This window comes from Mirounga angustirostris, unplaced genomic scaffold (genome assembly GCF_029215605.1).
Source record: "Mirounga angustirostris isolate CCGP_5_RB_7025 unplaced genomic scaffold, mMirAng1.0.hap1 SCAF_14, whole genome shotgun sequence".
Taxonomy (NCBI): Eukaryota; Metazoa; Chordata; class Mammalia; order Carnivora; family Phocidae; genus Mirounga; species Mirounga angustirostris.
Genome location: NW_026991722.1, coordinates 19289057 through 19304416, shown reverse-complemented (window position 1 = coordinate 19304416; position 15360 = coordinate 19289057). Strand labels below are relative to the sequence as shown.

At 41.8% G+C, this 15360-nt stretch overlaps 1 protein-coding gene across 32 annotated transcripts in view; it reads right to left on the bottom strand.

Annotated features, from left to right (window-relative positions):
• TCF4 (transcription factor 4) overlaps positions 1 to 6069 on the bottom strand; it is a 353491-nt gene extending 347422 nt beyond the window's left edge. For 7 of the 32 annotated variants that reach the window (XM_064578851.1, XM_064578854.1, XM_064578850.1 and 4 more), the window contains exon 1: positions 1537 to 1609. In XM_064578851.1, coding sequence (XP_064434921.1) covers positions 1537 to 1609 — 73 coding nt within the window. Of the gene's footprint in view, positions 1 to 1536; positions 1610 to 2257; positions 2370 to 3328; positions 3421 to 4311; positions 4460 to 4733; positions 4829 to 5560 lie in introns of those variants that run through there. The other 25 variants (XM_045886655.3, XM_045886652.3, XM_045886651.3 and 22 more) reach the window with 16 other exon arrangements.
• Positions 6070 to 15360: the final 9291 nt, after the last annotated feature.

Here is a 15360-nt window from a genome sequence, read left to right as displayed (position 1 = left end):
TAAAGTTGGTTACTGTTTTGATACTGTCTAACATGAAAAATTAATTTGTCCACAAGAGATACTTGTACCGATCTTCACTTCAAAGTTGTGTAGAGAATACAACACCAAAATTCGGAAGATATAATACTAAGACAACAAAAAAATGTTAAGTCCCTAAATGGAAAATATAACAGGGTCCAGGACAGCAAAACACAAATATATGGTCAACAGTACTTTTAATCAAAGTGACCCCCAAAATTTAAAAGATAAAATAGATCTATAGGAAGCATCTTATATTCTCTATTACTATAAATCAAATTATAGAGATTTAACTTAGTCTTATGGGGGCCAGAAGAAGGAGAAGTAACTTATTTGGAAATGAGCAACTTTTAAAAGCCACTAATTTTATAGAAGCATACCAATTATACAAATCACAAAGGTGAACAGATTTCTTTCATTGCCAGAGCATCAAATGAAAATTAAGAGATGTGAAATTATATTCAATAGTTAATAGAAAGTTCCATTGGCATCTCACAGCTAAAAGATGTCAACATTTACCAGCCTGACTTAAGAATGGTATTCTGTCTAATGTACTGTTATTTACCACTGCCAGAACTCCCAAAATACTACAGCTGCTTAAAAAGCATAAATGAATTTAAGCCTTAAACCTAAAGGATAGCAGGCAACCATGTATGCCTCCTTCCCATATGAAATTCACTAGACAAAAAAAAAAAACAAAACAAAAACAAAAAATCACCATTTTAAGTGAATATCATATTTTCAGTTTTCACTTTAATAAGAGACCTTCAGGGAGTCCCCTATTAAAACTCCTCCTTAGATGCCAGATAATCACTGCGCACAGAGATTCCTTTGTGAATAGCGCTAACGTCTTTTTTTAAGCATCACCCAAAGACCTTTCATTTATAAAATGTAGAAGTCCTTCCAAATTTGCAACTTTAAATATAGCAAAAATTCACTGCACAAGGAAATGCTTAGGGAAAAAAATAGCTAAAACACCAAAAAGAATATTTTAAAGATAAATGAATTCATATTTTGCTCTTAGAGAGCAAGAGGCTTTCTATTTACAGCTATGGTTTACAATGCAGCATTCATCTGCAAAGTTAAGTGCTCACTTCTTTAACAGGGTTAATTATACATAGTACCTAATAATTAATATTATTTACAAGGGATTTTCCCTTTTTTTGAAAGTTAGATTTTTCCCTCTATTTTCAAATAGGGAAATAAATTCATTTTCCCCATGTCAACACTGGCCTTATCTTCACGTGTTTGATTACAACTGCATTAGAAAATTGCTTTTAACTTAAGTAATGGAATTCTGAGACAGTTTCCTTGATTGATAAAAAGGCCTAATTTTAATTTTGCAAAAGATAACATTTTGTGTAAGTTATTCTACTGATGGCTAATGAAATAACCCTATCATTACAAGCTAAAATTTCAATGACTTTTTCAAAACACTTCAACAGAGCCAAAAATACACAACGAGTGAATAAACAGCTAAGAACATTTAACTACACGCTAAGAAAAGAATTTACATACTTGAGCCAGTAAAATGTCCACTCGCCAAAGAAGTTGGTCCATTTTTCCCACTGCTCACAGGAGGTGAAAACATCTACAAGAAACAAAGAAATATTATTGTCAAAAAGAAGACATTTGTGCCTTCAGAGTTTGTCAAAGATCTTCCATACTCTTACCAAATAGCTTAAGAGTTTATGCTAAGGGTTCATTTGAGTAAAACACATCACCATCCAACTTAAAACTAAAACAAGCATAACATTACCAGTCACCCCCCCCCCCCTTTACCACTCTGTCCTTTCTTTTTCCTCAGGTTCCTTCGATTGCCAGCACTAGGCAAGACTGCTACACTTTAAACAAACACAGTCCCCATAGTGTTATCGGGATTCAAGCTGGAGGGCAGCGGCCTCTCTAGAAAACACTAGTTTTACAAAGGAGAAGAACAAAGTTGTTTGTTTTATATTGAAAACCTTGGCCATAAACGTGGCAACGTCCATTTCCATCCCGTATAGGATTTGCCTGTCATATGTGAACCCAAATAAATAGAAAAGTGCCACCTGCACTAAATTCTCATTTCGCCTCTAACATGAGAGCAATTTGTAGCAAGACTCGCTCTCTCTCTCTCACTCTCTCACACTCTCTCTCTCTCCCTCTCTCACTCTCTCTCTCTCTCTCTCTCTCCAGCATTTATTTCGACCCTAATTGGTTTCCCTCTTCTTCGACGTATCTAGTGGATAATGCGCACCTTCCCTGAGTCAGAGCCTGCAAAAAGCAAAGGAACGAATGGAGAAAGTGCAGCAAGCAGAAAGGGGGCTACAGAGCTGCCTAGGGCTACGTTTCCTGGCAAAACTTCCGAAAGCCATTTCTCCAGAAGAAGGTCCAGAAGAGCAGCAGCGGCGGCGGGGGGCGGCGGCGGCGGCGGCGGCGGCGGCGGCGGCAGCGGCACCAGCAGCACCAGCAGCACCAGCAGCAGCGGCGGCGGCGGCGGCGGCGGCAGCAGCATCAAAGAGCCCCGCTTAGGAGGCGGTTTGGATTTTACTTGTGTGTTTTGTGGGTTCCTTTTATTTTGCTTTGCAAATGCATCTTACACCAAACTCATCCGGCATTAAAAAGGAATTAATTCCCCTGACAGGTCTGGGACTTGGTTTGGGGAAAGGGGGAGGCAAAGGGATGGAGAGGGACCAACTACAAGCCGTAAAACTCCACAAGTGTGTAAGTTTTGCTTTGTGCTGATCTCACGACTGTGACATTTACCAAGACAGTCTAAAGGATTCTAGAGACTGCCTGATGCTCAGCACACATATACGAGTTCTCAGAATCCTAGGAAAAGATGGAACTAAGAGGACTACAGGTCCTACGAACCCAAAGCATCATCAATTTAAAACTTTAAGAGACAACTGGGTCTCCTATTTTCTCTTTTCCATTTCCAGAAAAAAAAAAAAAATCAAATCAAATCAAATCAAACGAGTAGTGCGCAAAGTATGAGTACTCTCATGTTCAGATAAGGCCAAGTTTTAGGGTTGTCTGTTTGTCCTTTCATTTGGGGTGAGATTCCATTATTTTGGAGGTCCGGTGGGTAGGGAATTCAAGGCAAGTAATTACACTCTGGGGGGGGGGGAGCCTGAATCGTCCATCACACCCAAAAATTGTAGTTAAAAACTTATCAAAAAGACCTTCATGTTTGCCAAGGATTCAGCCAATTAAAAATTATTCCCGTCCTTTAGACTACTATTGGTTTCTAGCTGAAGTGTTTGGGCTTTTTGTTTTGTTTTGTTTTGTTTCACAGCTGTTGTTAGTTTCCACCGTTCTTTCTTACCGCACTGAAATCCAGTAAATCACTCAGCTCTTTGTCCGTCCCTAAGGCAGCCATTCGCTGTTGGTGATGCATTTTAGCAAAATCACACAAACCTAGAAACATGGAAATAACCGCAATCAGAAAATCCAGTCCCAATCCTTGGAGAAAACACAATCGGATTTTTGGAGACTGGGGGGGTTGGGGGTGGGGATGTGGGGGCGGGCGGGATTAAGGTGGAAAGGAGGGAGGGATGGGAGAGTTTGTTGGTTTTGTTTTTTTTTTTTAAGATGGAATAGGCAGCAATAGCAAAAAAAAAAAAAAAAGCGATATTGATATTGTATTTCCAAAGAGACGATCAAAACTGGTAACATCCACTATAAAACCAAATCCGGGAAGGAAAAAAAAAAAAAAAGCCGCTCTTCAGCGCATCATTTTATGCAACAGGAGGTAGAGAAATGAATGGATCACAGAGAAAAGAGAAACTACTCAGAACGATCCGGTCTCAACTTTCCCCCCACCCTCCACCCCACCCCCCTCACACACACACACACACTCACACACACGCACACACACGCACACACACCACTCCACTCTGCATTTCAAAGTAGCTATAAAGAAATTAAAGATGAGCGTCTCTGGAGTGAAAACACGTCCAAAGGGGGAGGGGTGACAGGGTCGGCGAAAGGGGGGAGCAGAGTGGAGGGTCGGGTCCTGTAATTGTCCAGCACCCTAATTTGTGAAAGAAAGGGTTGTAAAAATTAAAGTCAGGCCCTTGGCAAAGTCATCGGTCCCTCCAAGTGGCATTGCTGGGGGGGGGCGGGGGGGTAGAGATGAGGGGGAGGGAAGAGGCGCGGGAGGGGAAGGGGTGTCTCTTCTGGGAGCGCCGGGAGCCGGGAGCCCGCGGCTCCGGAGGCGCGGAGCCGCGTGCGGAGCCGCCGAGCCCCAGCCAGCCCCGCGCCGCCCGGCGCATCAGCCCGCCGAGCCCCGCCGGCGCCGGTACCTACCGCCCGCGCGCGAGAAGGGGCTCTCCGTGCACCGCCGGCGCCGAGGCGGCGTTCATGTCTAACCACTGCCTCCACCACCACCACCTCCTCCTCCTGCGCCCGCGCCCGCTCCTGCTCCTTCCCCGCCGCCGCCGCCGCCGCCGCCGCCGCCGCCACTACAGATCCGCAGACACACAGCCAAGATCCCTGACTCTTAACACCAACTCTCTTCTCCGGGGAGGGGAGGGGACGAGGGAAGGGGGGAGGGGGAAACACGCCGAGGCGCACGGAATTGCAAGTTCAGCAAAGAAATGGGTGGGGGGGCTCCGGCGGGGAGACGCGGCTCACTCGGGTCGGGCTGGCTGGGATGCACCCCCCCAGAAAAAAATCTCAACACCTCCCCCGCCTCGCAAAAAAAATACAAACGAAAATTCATCGAGCACCTCATTTTCCCTCAGATCGTCAGTTACAATCTGAAGCCTGAACAGTTCAGTTTTTGCCCGTTTCATCCATCGGAGGCACTTTGAAATTTATTCGAGTTTACATCCCCTCACTTCTTTCTTTCTCTGACTCTCGTTCCCTCTCACTCACACATCCACACACAGCAAAGCAAGTTTATACTAGGCTGCAAATACACGTGATGCAAAAAGACTTTGCCAAGAGGAACAATATTTCTCTTTTCCATATATAAACCAAGCCACATTTTGCTGGGGAGATTTTCATTTCGGTAGTTTTGCATTGGGGGCGAAACCTAAATTGCATACTTTCTTTCCCCTCCCTTTTAAGTCACAGATTAGTATAGCTGCAAACTTCGCCAAAAAAAAAAAAAAAAAAGGCAATTTTTGAGGGTGGATGTTGTTTTGTTTTTACACTTGAGTTCCTAGCCACGCTAAGTCCCCGTTCGCCAGCACTGTAAGTTTTGAATTCAACATTTACCATTACAGGCCTTGCATGCTCTTAAAACATACTTTTTCACATCACTTTTTAGGATTAAAATTAAGCTTCATAATTCTATCGTTTCGTAATAACAAGCGTGCTTTATCCAGTATATGCAACATACGCTATTTTAACGTGTGTTAAAATACACATTCCTGAAACCCTGTAATTGCTAGATGTGCAAGTACATACACAAAATGCATGCACACACTTTTTCCCATTGGCAATTATTTAATAGGTTGTTCCTTTTGTTTTAATAAAACATTGGGATCGACATTTTAAAAATTAAATTCAATTACAAACAGTTTACTCTGACAGCAAATTGTAACGTTACCTTAAATGGCCACAAATATGCTCACAATATTCCAAGGAAAGTGACTTTAAAAAGAAAGACAAAAATCTTCTGCAAGTACTTAGTATCTCACATGTGTATCCCCCAAAAAAGTATTTTAACTGGTACTCAGTTCTGCTCCAGGGATATCCACAGAATACAAGATTATGCACCTGGCTCTGGTTTTTGCATTTTCCACCATAAAACTGCAACAAAATTCCCTCCCCCAAAAAAGAAATCATTAAAAAAAAAAAAATCCAACAACTTTTTCTTATTGTTTATAAAAAAAATATCAATACAGGATAGTTAGAATTTTTCCTCAAACAAATCTTGTTGGTGGGTTTTTTTTCTTCTCCTCTTATAAAGTCTTAAACTTGTTCCAAGTTTAGAGGTGTCTCATCATCATCATCCTCCTCCTCCTCCTCATCATCACCATTGACTCCCCCGCGGAGTCACATTGATAATAATAGGTTTCCCTGAAAGATACATTGTAATCCATTCACATCCGGGCACTGCGGGCTTATAAAGAGAAGGCGCTGCGGCCGCGGCTGCTCCTCCAGACAATGACTGGGGAGGGGCGGGGCGGGAGCGAGCGGCCATAGAGTAGTAAACAGAGAGCCTAGAGAGGCACCCAAGATGGCGGCGCGTGCGGGCCACGCCTCCTCCGGGAGCGGAGGCGGGCGGCGGGGCTCCGTCTGGTGTCGCGAGTGGGGCCGGGCCGTAAGGGCTCGTGAGGTTGGGGCCGTTCGCAGGCCCCGTGCTCTTGCGCTCTTCTTCTTGTTCCCTTTCCTTAGTCTTCCTTATTTTTTGTTTTTGTTTGTTTGTTTGTTTTACTCAGAAGGGTAGTTTCTAAATAGATTAAGGCATTATACGCCGCAGAGTTCCTCGGGGCAGTGAGATCCCCTGGCCCACCCCGAAGGGAGGCCGGGGAGAGGCCGCGCTGGTGCCGCCGACAGAAAGCCAGAGCCCGGATTCTTCCGCAGTGTGGAGCCAGTCCTCGTAGCCAGGCTTGCGCAGCCCGGGCAAAGGCCGCTGAACCACGTTGTAGTTCCTGGGCTTGAAGGGGCGTGAGGGTCCCCTCCTCCACTACCCCACCCCATCTTTTTCTAGGACCCTGGGAGAGTGCGAGCTTTGTAAGTCCAGGAGGTCTTCACTCGGAGAGGACTTCAGTTCACTGCGTCGTAGACTCAAATCGAGTTTGTACCACGAACCACTACTGACCCAACTTACCGTTCTGGCCAAGCAGTTACCTTCTCTAGCCAGTTTCCTGCTCTGTGACATGCAAATAATGATCAATTTACGAATTTCATGAGTTAAAGGGATACCGATAAAGAGGGAGCCACCACAGAAGAAAACTTCCCTCTCCATCTCGAATTCCTCGCTAAACCGACCGATATCGCGAATCCAGTCCAAGGGTTTTAAAGGGAGATTTCGCTATTCCACCAGTATATTAGTACCCCCCCCAGGAGAAAAGCGAGTAATAACAATGATGGGGTAACACCTACATAGTGGGTTTACTATGTGCCAAACGCTGTTCTAAGAATTTCTCAAATGTTGGCTGCTCTAATCCTGAGAATGACTCTATAGGGTATTTTTAAAATATTTTTATATTATATATTTTGTATACAGAGAATCAGAAGCAAGCCATGTTGAGTGGCTTGACCCACGGCACTTTGGTAAATGACACAAACTTGTCTAAAATTACACAACTTTATTAAGTGACAGAACCCACGTTTGAAGCCGGGCAGTCTGGGATCCGAGTCGACATTCAGCCACCTTCCTATACCATCTGGCAGCAGGAACCGCCTAATCTCCATTTTCTGATGCAATTTTGTGGCAGTAACAGAGTTCAGATCAATTTTCAAGATCTTTAATTCATATGTAAGTTTTTAGAAAACAAGAATTAGGGCATTTATAATTTGTTTCCTGTGTATTCACACATTGTGAAGATTCTTTTCTTCGATCCCCATTCCATGTTCTCATCTTAAAATAAATTTTACATGTAGACACTACTTTACACTGCGTTATCACTGCATTTTCTGTGATCCTCAGAGTAAGCCTCTACAGGGCTGTACTGAGATGATGTAATAAAAAGTTCACAAACATTTGTTTAGGAGAAATATTCCACTGGTTCTACCTCTAATCAACTCTGTGACCTAAGGCTTGAAGTCAATGTCTTACCGTAAAATACAGAGGCTGGAAGATAATCCCTTAAGATTCTTTCTTAAGAAAGAATTAAGAAAGAATTCTCCTGAATTTCAAGGGGAATAAATGGTCTGTTTGGAAAGAAATGGTAGGATCATGTCTCAGACCTAAATGCACACAACTGATGGCTAGCACTATTTTTTTTTAGATTTATTTATTTATTTGAGAGAGAGAGCAGGAGGAGAAGCAGAGGAGGAACAGAGGGAGAGAGAGAATCTCCAGCAGACTCCCTGCTTGGCATGGAGCCCGAGGCAGGGCTCGATCTCACAACCGTGAGATCATGACCTGAGCTTAAATCAAGACTTGGATGCTTAACTGACTGAGCCACCCAGGCGCCCCTAGCACTTTTGTTTTAACAACACCCGACAGTCTGAAAACCATGCAACCACCCTTCCTATCTGAAATTCAGGGACAAATGTGGATTGCTTTTGGTTTGGTTTTGTTTTGTTTTCCCCCCGAACTATCAGAAGAATAGATATATCTACAAAGTTATACTTATGAAGATTAGAGACACCTTAGAAAGAAAAACTCAATAGAATATTGTGAAACTTGGATAAAAAGATAAGTGAAGCAGATATGTTTTGGGATCCATCTACAGACTCCCTTCTTTAAAAACCTGCCTATAAATCCTGATATAGAGGTAGAACTTGTTGTGGGTACCGCATGACTCCTTCCTGTCCCAGTCTCACCAGCCCCAGCTGATTGGATCACAGGAACTAAAAGAGGAAGAGATTGACAGTAGTCTATGCTGAGTGATAGATCTGACTTGTTGGAGTCAGCTGGCCAGGGCTGGTGCCAGGAAGCCAAACCATGTGAGCCATGGTTATGGGGAAACAAGAACCATGAGTAAGCAGAGGAAACTGCTCTTCAGATAAGAAAGATCTTGGAAGTTCTGAGAAAAGAAGACAACTTGAGTCCTAGGAAGAAATGAGTAGTAGAGATCCTTTCCCAGTTATTATGAGGGCCACCTTTCCTCCTGTCACAAGATAGCGGACTCCTGTAGTGTTCCCCTTCCCCAACTGAGCTAACCTGAGTACTTTTCTGACCCTTGCCACTAAAGAATTTAGAAAAGCAAAAAATTCTTTAGATTTCAGCGTTTCTAAACAGTCCTTAACATTAAAAAAATATAATAAGTACTGACCACTATTCTAAGGTGTAAACACTGGTCCACTTCCACATGGTAGCAATTCTGCCCAATTAATTGTGCCTCATATAGTCAGGACAGTATATACAAATGTCATCCCCCTTTCTACTGTGTTGTAACCTTGAGCAAATTTCACATCTTGTCAGAAGTAAAAAAATTAACTTGTCTTCAGTACTTTACATGATTGGTTAAAATCAAATGAGATGGTAGAGATGAAAGTACTCTGAAAATGACAAATTATTATGAAATGTAAGGCATCATTCTTGCATAAACTAAGTTGATGCCTAAAGATAACATTTAATTCATAGGTTTATGGAAGGAGTGGCAAATATTGAAACCCAATGAGTCATACAAAAGAAGAGATATTGAAGGGGGCTTGGACCAAACCCTTGAGTTTAGTTCAAAATTTCAAGGTCACATCACTAATGAGTTACAGAGGCAGAAGTAGCTCTCCCCTGTAACTGAATGCCAGTCTAGAATGCCATACCATTCCTCTTCAAATTTCATCCAGTTGGATCTCCCCCAATCTTGTCCATGTTAAAAGAAATAAGCAGACAAAACCACACACACACACACACACACACCCAGTTCCTTGATGATCTAATTAAATTCATCCAAAAATTCAGCAAATAATTTTTGGGTGTCTACCTTGCGTCACCATTTCTTCTTTTAGGCCCTGAGGCAAAAATGTAGTCCAAAAAAATCAGGATGATATAAAAGTCAAGGACAGGCTTGACTGAATGGCGAAGGCACAGTGAGCAAAATACGGCCTGTAGAAGATATGTGGGAAAGGAAGGGCTATCCCGGTATAATTTTAGGTTGATATATCAAAAGGGCACAACCATCAAGGACCCTAGACTGAAGCCCCACAGACAATGCAAGGCTGAGTCAGACAAGAAGGACAGAAGAGGAGGGATTAGTCAGTGTGTGTGGAAGAAGTCCAGAACTTTGGGGCGCCTGGGTGGCTCAGTCGTTAAGCATCTGCCTTCAGCTTAGGTCATGATCCCAGGGTCCTGGGATCGAGCCCCGCATCGGGCTCCCTGCTCGGCAGGAAGCCTGCTCCTTCCTCTCCCACTCCCCCTGCTTGTGTTCCCTCTCTCGCTGTGTCTCTCTCTGTCAAATAAATAAATAAATAATCTTTAAAAAAAAAAAAAAGTCCAGAACTTCATGACACACAGTCCCACCTACCCAGGGCCTTTTGTATTTGCTGGTCCCATGATTCTTTCTCTTGGTGGCTCACACAACTGGTTTCTAACCATCCTTCTCGTCTCAGCTTAAACATCACTTCTTCCTAGAGATCTTCCTAACCATTCTGTCTAAAGTAAGCACCTCTCTTGTTATTCTCTGCCACATCAGTTTTATATCCTTAGTGGCACCTTTCTCAATTGGGATCCTTTTGTTGATATATTTACCTTTATATTGCCTGTCTTCACCATGAGACTGCAGACTCAGTAATGCAGTTACCACATGAATCTTGTTTACTCTATTTTTCCACACCTAATGCAATGCCTGGCACATATTAAGTATTTGATAACTATTTGTTAAATAAGTGGATCAAGAATCTGTCTTTATTCTTAATGCGCACACTTTATACTGAAGAGTATAGCTTTCATACCTTTTCAAATCAGGCTCTCTTTAAGGTTTCATGTTAGCTTGATTTCATTGTTGGTAAATGTTGCTGGTGAATATTCAGTGTGACTTGAAACAGGCCACCGGCCTCTTGTCACCTCAATCCCAGACCCTAAAGGATAACTGCCTTAATTTACCCAACCCTGAAAATAGTCTCTTCATTATTATGAATGCATTAATAGTCATAGTATTGCTGTCATAGTATTGCTTCACTATTATAACATTTTATGGATGAGAACACTGAGGCTTGGGAGTACAACAAATTTCCTGAAGTCACACAGCCACTACATGGCAGAGCTAAGATTCAGGCACAGGCCGACCATGCTTCTGTTTACAGTTCAGTGGCATGTGTCATGACTTTAACAAGCTTAACAAATCATATGGTTAACAAACCATAACAAACCTTCCTTATTGGACCTAGGCACACAATACGGCAGAATTTTTATTTTATCTATTTTTAGATGTTTTGGGGGTTTGGGAAAGGGAAAGGTAAAAAAAAACACACACACACAAAAACAACTTTCAGTCTTAGTGTCCAAGGAGTTTTTTTAAATAGGACTCAAAAAATTTAGTGCTAGCTTTCTGGAAGTTTTCCTTCTAATCATAAAACTGTTTTCTCTGCTATAGTTTGAATGTTCTATTTTAAGGATTTTGTCATTTTTTTTAAAAGATTTTATTTATTTATTTATTTATTAGAGAGCGAGCGAGAGAGAAACAGCATGAGAGAGGAGAGGGTCAGAGGGAGAAGCAGGCTCCCCGCTGAGCCAGGAGCCTGATGTGGAACTCGATCCCAGGACCCTGGGATCATGACCTGAGCTGAAGGCAGTCGCTTAACCAACTGAGCCACCCAGGCGCCCCAGGATTTTGTCATGTTTTGAAGGATTTACGGATTGGGAAAATAAGGCAGGAACAGAGTCCCAGAGGAGAAACGAAGTTGTGTATAGACCATTTTGTCTGCACCTGGGAGGTCTCATTCTCCCTTGTGTGTGCTGCAGATTTAAAAGTTCAAGATGTGCAGACTTTTTCTGCAGTTGGCCATGACCTCAAGTCATGGCACCTGTCACTGAGCTATAAGCATGGTCTCCCTGTGTCAGAGTCTCAGCTCTTTTATGTAATAACCATGTGGCCTTGGGCAATTGGCTGTATCCACAAGCTTCATTTTCTTCATCCACAATATGGGTATAACAATCTGTCATGAAGTTATTATGCCAGATTAAATGTAAGAGTATTAGCAGATGCACCTGGCACAGTGCTCATCCAATGACTATAACCTAGCAATTATAATATATACTCTTTAGTGTCACAGTTTTCAAATTTCAGACCTCAACTCTTTAATGATCAGGAAATTGATTTACTGGGTTTGTTCAAAGTGAAATAGAACAACATAGACAATATCAACATGCATTGCATGAATTAAGGGTAAGTGTTGTTTTATAAAAGCCTGTTTCAGGGGCGCCTGAGTGGCTCAGTTGGTTAAGTGTCTGCCTTCGGTTTAGGTCATGATCCCAGGGTCCTGGGATCGAGCCCTGCATCAGGCTCCATGCTCAGCAGGAAGCTTGCTTCTCCCTCTCCCACTCCCCCTGCTTATGTTCGCTCTCTCACTGTCTCTTTTTCTGTCAAAAAATAAATAAAAATTAAAAAAATAAAAGCCTGTTTCGGGTGAATATATACAGCAAAGCATGTGCATACGAAGTTAATATAAAAAATATTTAGGGTCATCTGGGTGAATCAGTCAGTTAAGCATCTGCCTTCAGCTCAAGTCATGATTCCAGAGTCCTGGGATCGAGCCCCACATCGGGCTCCCTGCTCAGCGGGGAGTCTGCTTCTCCCTCTGCCTCTCCCATGCCCTCCTCCCCGTTTGCGTTCTCTCTCTCACTCACTCTCTCTCTCAAATAAATACTTAAAAAAATATTTAAAGCTGCCACTTTAGTAAATGGGCTTCATTGCTTTGCTAGCAAAGGTATTCATGAAGCATATCCTGGGATCATAATGGAGAAGAGAAATGAAAGCAGATCACCTCCTCATTCTATCTCTTCTCTTCTCAAACTGCATATTATTTCAAAACCAACAGCTACCCCCCACCAAAGAAAAGGAGATGAATGAAAAAATAAATGTTTTTTAAAAAATTAAACGATGTAGAAAGAATACAAGGAATTTTAGAAAACAACAAGAGAAACTTTTGCCTATTCAAAAGTGCAATAAAACTGATTGAACTTAATATACTTAACCTGCTTTTTAAAAAATCCTTCAAAAGCTGTACTCCCCTCGCTACTCCCACTTACCTCTGTAACTTTATCTTGATGTCTTTCACTAAAGGAAGTTTCATCTCTAGTCAGTTAACCATACAGCATACCTTTATTGAGCGGTTTGTCTAAGAAAAGTGCTAGGCAAGATGCAGTGAGTAATTCAAGATGAAAAAACAGAACCCCTGACCTCCTAGCATCCCATCCTAGTAGGTAGGCCAGACATATAAATCACCCCAACTCCTAACACACTGAGCTGAGAGCTATCAAGACATAAAATTGTGCTACAAGATATAGGCTAATGAGTATTTACCAGGTGGAGAAATCTAAAGACTTAGAAGAGACAAGGTTAGAGCTAGATTTGGAAAGAGAAGTGGTATTCCTTTCAAGTGGTAGAGAGAGAAGCACATTGTGGGCTGAAGTGCTAAGTCTGGCAAAGACTAAGGACTGGCTAAGGACTAAGGGTCTTGTTAGGGTTCATGAGTAGAACTAATGTATTAAAATTCAGTTGGCAAACTTGGACCCATTAGCTTTTATTCCTGATGCATGGAACCAGGAGGGTCATGCACATAGGAAGAGTGATCAGATATGCCTTGAGAAGATCATTTGGGAAACAATATGGACAAAGATGAAGGTAAGAAGAAAAGGAAGGCAGAACCAGGTTAGAAACCTGTTAAACTTCTTTAAACCGGTGATTGTGAGAGTCTGAAAGAGGGCTGTGCTATGGCTGTGGAAACTAGAAGAAATCATTCAACAGACGTTGTGTCTAGGTTATTAGAAAAGTTACTTGGGGGGCTCCTGGGTGGCTCAGTTGTTAAGCGTCTGCCTTCGGCTCATGTCATGATCCCAGGGTCCTGGGATCGAGCCCCGCATTGGGCTCTCTGCTCGGCGGGAAGCCTGCTTCTCCCTCTCCCACTCCCCCTGCTTGTGTTCCCTCTCTCGCTGTGTCTCTCTCTATCAAATAAATAAATTTTTTTTAAAAAGTTACTTGCGTTACAAAGCAACATAAAAATCTATTCAAACTGGCTTGAATAGTAATGGGCCTGCAAATCTAAAAAGTCTAGCACCATCAATTAGGACTTCAGCTTTGTAATCCCACATTTTTCTCAACTCAGCCTAACTTTTTATGTTAGGCTAACTCCCTCATGTTCCCCAAAATTGTTACCATCAAACACTGAAGCAATAAACTTTTTTGTTTGCTTTCAGGAGGGGATAGTTGCTTGTTCTCCCTAAGCTTTGATACTAAAGCCTCAGTTGGACACTAAAGCCTCAGCTGGACTCTAACTCTACTATCCTAGGAAGACATTTGCTTTTAACTCAACCAAGTAATGACTGGTTACATTCACCCCTAAATAATTATGTTGATAAGGCTCAAACCAATTAAAGCCCACTCCTGGAGTTAAGGTGAAGCAAGTCCTATCCAACCCACAAGGTTTCTATACTGGGGGGAAGAGAAGATGAATACTGGAGAGGCAAGCACAAAGTTTGCCAACCTTTCTGGACATCCATGCCACTATGCATTTCTTCGCATCTCTTCTCTTGCTTGAACTGATCTCCCTCATGTAGTTCCCTTGAATAACTCCTACCTTTACATCAAATCCAGCTTAATTCTTACTTTCTCTTTGACGTCTGCTCTGACTTCTTGATCTTCCCCATCACTTCCTCCTCTGAAACTAACTCATTTACTTAAAACAAAAACTTTTTTTTTAAAAAAAAATACAGTAAAAAGTAAAAATCTACAAAGGTCGATAAATTTTTACATGCACATATACCAGTGCAACGACCACCCAGCTCAAGATACAGAACATTTTCAGCAACCTGAAAGGCTACCACCTTTACCTTCACTATCCTTACCTATGACTCTGACTTGCATTGCCAGAAATTAGTTTTGCTTATTCTTGAACTTGGAATTATCCAGTATCTATCCATGTGCATCTAGCTTCTTTCACTTATCATTACATCTGTAAGATTCATCCATGTAGTTGTGTATAGGAACAGGTTATTCTTTTTTATTGTTGTATAGTATTCCATTGTAGTAATATACAACAATGTATATGTTCATTCAACACCCCCCAAATTCAGGCTTTCCAAATTTTGACTGATACAAGTAAAGCTACTTTGAAAATTTTGTACATGTCTTTTTGTGGATATATACACTTAATCATCTTGAGTATGTACCTAGGATATCCTATTATATACCTTGAATTGTTGGGTCACAAGTAGGCATATTTTCGTTTCAGGAGACACTGCCAGACAGTTTTCCAAAGTGGTCTGACCAATTTTTACTTGCACCAGCAATGTATACAATGAACTAATTTACTTTTAAAATAAACTATTGTGATCTATTTATTCATGTGTTGGTATTGCTTCATCAATTAGACTCTAAACCTCTAGAGGGCAGAGACTGTCAGAGTTCTTCATTGTTCCAGCGCCTAACATTGTGTTCTGCATGGGCATAATGAATGATTCCATCAATTTTCAACAAAACTCTAGCTATGACTTTTTAAAATTATATATTTATTATTCTGTTATTAATTCATAATCAATAATGTAATTAATAATAACATGTTCTCCCTTCTCAC